The sequence below is a fragment of the Aptenodytes forsteri genome, unplaced genomic scaffold (genome assembly GCF_000699145.1).
Source record: "Aptenodytes forsteri isolate BGI_AS27 unplaced genomic scaffold, ASM69914v1 Scaffold227, whole genome shotgun sequence".
NCBI lineage: Eukaryota > Metazoa > Chordata > Aves > Sphenisciformes > Spheniscidae > Aptenodytes > Aptenodytes forsteri.
This window is the reverse complement of record NW_008795365.1, coordinates 773,410-779,252: the sequence shown is the minus strand read 5'-3', so window position 1 is coordinate 779,252 and position 5,843 is coordinate 773,410. Positions and strand designations below refer to the sequence as shown.

Genomic DNA, 5,843 nt, shown 5'->3' with positions numbered 1-5,843 from the left:
GGTGCAGGGACCGGCGCCAGGTATTTCAGGCCAGCTCGCCGCTCACCTCGGTAAAAGCGGAAGGAGGCCCCGCAGAGGGGTTTTTACACACTTAATAAATTGCAGGGGAACAGCCATTTCACGTAGTTTTAGGAAGGAGAGGTATTAAAGCTCCTCACACAGCCAGAAAGCTCCCCCTACCCCAACCCAGCAAACAGTAATGCAGCCCACGGGTACAGGGTTTTGTGTTTTTATTTAAATCCAGTTACAGCAAAATACAGGCTGGCAGTACAGAGAGCACCATGCCAGAGAGGTAACGCTTGCTCTGTGTCCGACAGCATTTGTCTTGCTTCCCTGCTCCTCTGCCGACTGCATCCCGTGAGGCCGGCACGACGTGCAGTGTGGAGGGCTGACACTGCTGGCGGCCGAGGGGAGGCCACCGGGTAAAGAAGCTGCCCCAAACCCGAAAAGTCACCGTGCGCTCTACATTGACAAACAGTTACCCGAAATGAAGCTACTCGCCCCTCCCCTTAGGTAGGAATTGAAAAAGTAGGGAAACATTACATTTGTCTCCCTTTAAAGGGTGACTTCATTATTTTCGATGCTGTGATGATCTCGAGCATCCTCAGCACTCTCTGTTGTTTGATTGCTGTTATCGTCGGGGATCTCAGCTGAAACGTGAACCTGGCTCTCCTTGCTTTCCATGCTCTGGTGGCTATCCCCTCTGACACCAGCCTTGCTATCATCTTCTGCCTCATGGCTGTCGAGTTTCTGCCGGCTGCCGTTTTCCATGCTCCGGTCACGCTGCTTGCTGTCCAGCTCGCTGCTGTCCTGCCCATGGCTCTTGTCAGCCCATTCCCTGCTGATGGCATGCTTCCCCAGGGAGCGGCAGGCAGCAGGATCCTCCCGGGAGAGCCCTGCTTGCTGGCTGTCTACATCCAGGGCGCTCTCATCCTCCTCTGTGGCATCATACACAATGAGCTGTGTTTTAGAGCAAAACAAGAAAGAGCTGTTGTTACTCCTGAAGAACTGATCTGTCAACAGGTGCTGCTGTACTGCACCAAAGCAAGCTGTGTAGGCTGCGGGGACACTCAAAGCCTGCATGATACATCTCTGCCTGGAGACCTGTGGTCTTTTATGGAGTTACATGAGCCTTTCACATTACGAGAAACTCAAGTTTGATCCTGGCCTCAGATTTCATGTGTGCAAGTGTATCTTGATAGTGCAAATTGCAGTATTGCACAGCTTGCAGCAGGAGGCTACACTCCTGCCTCGGCACATCGACAGCCCTCTGGCCATCGATAGCCCCTGATTTGGGGTATCCAGAGAAAGGAAATACATTCCTTCACTTATGCCTACTTTTGCCCCACCAATTCTTTTCAAAACTTACTCCCATAAAATAACATGTCCATTTTCAAGTTCACTACCCTTTTCCAAAAAACTGGGTACCACTGCTCAGAGCTATTTACCTTTTTTGCAGCTTTGCGGAGTTTGCTAGGCTTCACCACTGTGGCTTTTGCTCTCACCCTGTAGGCCACGCTGTCGCCTCTGCCGGCATTGTCTCCCCGGGTGAAAGGGAAAGGAGAGAAGGGTACAGTTACTGGAATGTCTGTGGGAAAACTTGTGACAACCTCATCGGATTCATCCGTGTCATTGGAATCGTTATCATCGTCATCATCCACATCTTCATGGCTCTTGCTTGACACATCAGGAAAATGCTGGAAAACATTTATTATGCATCAGGCAAATGAACATATATGCGAGATGTGCAGACTGGTATCTGTCCTGCTCACCCAGGGCTTATGCACTGTTGAGGACCTACGTGCACGAATTGCTCTGAATTCGCCTCACCCTGCCTGAAGCTTTGTTTTATGTAGGGAGAGATGTTACCACAAGAACCACATTTGATTGAGGAAAATGAGTGCTGCTACACACTGGCTGCCCTGCAGCACTCAACTGACATTTTGCTGTTCAAAACACTTACCGGTTGTACTGGGACACTTACCGGTTGTACTGGGACATCCACGCTTTCTTCTGAAGAGTAAAAAGTCTGAAAACAACATAAAACTCACTATTAGCACACAAAGGCATATACAGTAGAGCTGATCAGCATGTTGACTATTCTTTAAGCACTTAATCCTAACTTGCAGATTCTGGCATTGAAAGATGTTCTGCTTTCTCTTCCAGTTAGTTGCCTGTACCTGCTGAGGTGATGCCAGGTCATTCTGTGGGTGCTGCAGACTCTCCCAAGACTGAGAATTCACGTGGTGGTGGTGGTGGTGGTGGTGGTGGTATCTGTGTGAGTGATGGCCCCTGGGGTCCTTCAAGAGAAAAAAAAAAAAAGGGGGTGTGTGTGTTTAATCCACAAAGGAGCGTACAGGAGCAGGCAAAGCTGCCTGCATCACAACCTCTGTTTTCAGGCAGATGTGGCATCTGCAATACATACTCCTTTTGTACAGGATATGTCCTCAGCAATTCATTGCAGTAGGAAGAGGACTCAGAACAAGCCATGATCCCAGATGAACCTTATACCCAAACAATATAGTAGAGAAGATGCGCCTCTCCCACTAGCAGAGCCTGGGGAATTTCAGATCAGTTTCTCCAGCTCGTTTTTATTGAGTGAAATTTGGAGTTATATCTAATGACCATCATTTCTCCTAATTCTCAGGTCCTTTTCCCAAGAGTGATTTACCTCCCACATCATGAAGACTCTAAACTAAAAGCAGTAGCTGATTCTTAGAGCAAAGAATTTATTTTACATCAATTAGTAGCTGGCAATGGAGTATCAATCAAATAGCTATATACAAGACTAATACCGTTCATGCACACCAGTCCAAAAAAATCATGGGAATTGGATTAAAGTGTTCTTCCAACACTAAATATTGTCATCTGATCCACACTAATGAATGTGGGTTATAGTAGTTGTGCCATGCTACAGACCTTTTCTCTTTTTAACTGACAGCTTACACATTTTTCATTAAGAAAAAAGGTTTCCAGTGCTGGTCCAGAGATACAACTAACAAAAAGTCCTAACATGGCAAAAATCAACTGACATCAGTGGCTCTCTGCTTTGGCTACCTGAGAAACTGGCTCATAACAGCCAGGTAAGGACATGTTCTACAAGCAGCAATCATCATAAAACAAGTATCGGGCAATGTGTATTAGAGAAAAAAAAAATCAAAAAGGATTTATTAAAGAAAATGAATAGAAAGACAGACGGAGCTTACGTATTTTTCTTCGGAGCTGGCAGAAGTGGCATGCTTCTTGGATTTACTCACCTTGAAAGGAGAAAAGAGAAAAAGCATTTGTCAGTATTAGTTTCTTGCTAATATGCAAAGAAAACATGCAAGTGATTGCTGACATGCATTTGTGATTTACTCACTGGCCATGCAGCGGTGATGCTGATAAGGCATAAACACAGAACTGCCACCTTCATTGTGACGTTTTTCCTAGAAAATATTTTGGAACAGTGAGACAACAAGGTAAAATACCACAAAAATTCCATAGGCTTTTTCTTTCTCCTGGTATACTTCACCACGTCAAGACCAGCTCTCTGCTAAGGATTCAACCTGCCCATGCCGATCTTTTTCCTCTGTCCTCCATCACCACCCCACACTGAGCTGGTTTTGTAATGACTTAGCAACTCAAAAGCTACAAGAATTTTAAAACCAGGTAGTGAGAAGTGCTGAGCAGTGGTGAGAGTAGCCACACTGAGAAGACGAGCAGATTCCTCCTGTCATCTACTGACTTGCACTGGCAAAGGAAAAGCTTTGTGAAAAACAAAGTGCTATAAAGATCAGCTTTGGTTTATCTTCGTTCATTTAACAACATTTTGTCAGAAGAGACAGGACAAGACAAACTGAGCTTGGATTCTCTTTTCAGTTATTTTAAAACTAGTTTTCAGGGTTATTAACTGGAGTCACTGTGAGTAAACTCAGTTTATATGAACATAAACTGCTTTTATTGATAGACCTTTATTTCCCCCTCCAGAAGTTTGAACAGAATCACCTGTGTTTCCAAGCAAGAGATGAAGTGAAATATCTGCTCACATTGCAGTTTTAGCAATTTAATAAATGAGTGATTCCTGCTGAAATTAGGAGAGCGCTGAGCTACAGTAAACTTTGGTGCTGACAGACCAATTCCCAGGATAAGGAACATGCCTGAGAAATTAAACTGATTTACTGATGAAGAAGAGGCATTTAAAAATTTAGTAAATCATATCAGGAAAGAAAAGCTACTAAGGGCACATTTAAAATACATTAGTAAGGCTGGCCCTGAGACAGGACACTCTATTAGAGGTATTGCAATTTCAAGAGCTACACAGTGCGTGTCCCATCCATTCAGTAGCGTGTAGCACAAACCGCAAGCCTGCCAGGAGAAACAAGGACACTGCCAGGCAGTGGTTACACAAGGGAGGAAGCTGTCTGTGTTCAAGTACCAGCTTTGAGTTTCCAGCACTTGATTCAGTGGCAGGGTTTTCAGTAACCTCCTCCTGACATCTGTCAGCAGACAGGTTTAAAATTGTGATTATGTGTAATACCTTGCATCGCTAAAGCAACCTTGCTCCTATAAAAGCACACCTTTTTCCACAGAGAAACATCAAATATCCCTGTCCAGTGAAGCAGTTTTCAAAGATCTCCTGCCCAACGCTTCCTTGACTAAAGCTGCAGACAGAATGGCACATGTCAGGTAAAAAAGCAAAAAATTACCTTTTCTGGTGCTGGAGGAGTCAGCTGCGACAAGAGCGCTCTTAGTGATCCCAGCAGCAGCTCCAGCCAGTTGGCTCCCAGCAGCTCTGGCTTTCTCCCCTTGTCCCCTGACTGCCTGACATCTCCAACGTCGGGGAATTTAAACCCTGTCCCAGGCACAGCCACCAATCCCCATGTGGCGGAAAAAGATGAGGTCATGAGGCTCCTGGCCACCGTCCTGCCCACGTTCTCCTACACTTCCTCTTTGGCTTTGTGGCTTTTGAAGCAAACAAAAGCTACTCTATGGTTAAAAAATTACTTATGGGCAAGATCATTAACCAGCAGGTCTGTTGAATGCACAGCATTTGGTATCGTGTAGGAGGACTTCAGGGCACGTCTGTCCTCCTTTTGTGAAAAGGCAGAGCCCAGTTTCCCAGAAACCTTTCATGCCCTGTTCTGTAGGGGGTAAGAACATGTAACGTGTGCAGGAAGAAAAAGAGATCTGAACATAAAACTCCCCCAAAAGGTGTTAATGCTTCCACAAAGTTGTAAATTTGCTCCCCAGCATACACATGTTGCAACAGGAATTGCAAAGACAGGGTGCAGAATATGGCCTTTTGCCTTTTTGGTCTGAACTGGGTCAAAAAAAATTACAGTATTAGTATGTCTCAATAGGCATTCTACACCCAGAAACTTGTTTGTAAAGGTATACAAGAGCCACTGATAGTCTAATTAAAAAGGGTTTGTGCACCGTTATCAGAAATTCTCACTCCTTTTCTATTCATTTTTATTCCTTCTGGGTCCTTTCTAGCTTCATTCACTCTCTCAGGTGGTTTGGTTGAGTTACCTGCTACAGCTGCCTGCTGCACCAAACCTGCTCCACAACCCTTTTCAGGGACCAGATGCCAGATAGTTTTCAAGCTAAAAAAAAAGAAAAAAAAAAAGCAGCTATAGCTCCAGTATGAGGAGTGCCATGACTAGCATTGGGAAGCAAGGGACAACATGGGATGAAATCCCACGTCTCCTATGGAGCAGTGCATCGGCCCTGCTGATGGGTGACAGATCTATTCTGGCAGCACCTCGCTTGGATGGCCATAGCTTTGGATAGATTCTGCCTCATCTGTGATGTGCTGTAAGACTCTCAGACCCTCTTCCATTCAGTGTTTCTTTAAGATG

General features: G+C 45.2%; 1 protein-coding gene across 1 annotated transcript; it reads right to left on the bottom strand.

The window, feature by feature from the left end:
* Positions 1-555: 555 nt before the first annotated feature.
* Positions 556-3,415, bottom strand: SPP1 (secreted phosphoprotein 1). The gene is made up of 6 exons (XM_009280227.1): positions 3,362-3,415; positions 3,207-3,257; positions 2,181-2,300; positions 1,985-2,029; positions 1,449-1,697; positions 556-960 (listed from the first exon to the last, which is right to left on the bottom strand). The coding sequence occupies exons 1-6, from the start codon at positions 3,413-3,415 to the stop codon at positions 556-558; spliced, it is 924 nt and encodes a 307-aa protein (XP_009278502.1).
* Positions 3,416-5,843: the final 2,428 nt, after the last annotated feature.

Coding starts and splice junctions, on each gene's coding strand:
- SPP1 (XM_009280227.1), bottom strand. CDS start 3,415: ATGAAGGTGGCAGTTCTGTGTTTATGCCTTATCAGCATCACCGCTGCA. Junction 2,030..2,180: donor ACCTGGCATCACCTCAGCAG/GTACAGGCAACT, acceptor TGTTGTTTTCAG/ACTTTTTACTCTTCAGAAGA. Junction 1,698..1,984: donor TGGATGTCCCAGTACAACCG/GTAAGTGTCCCA, acceptor AATGTTTTCCAG/CATTTTCCTGATGTGTCAAG.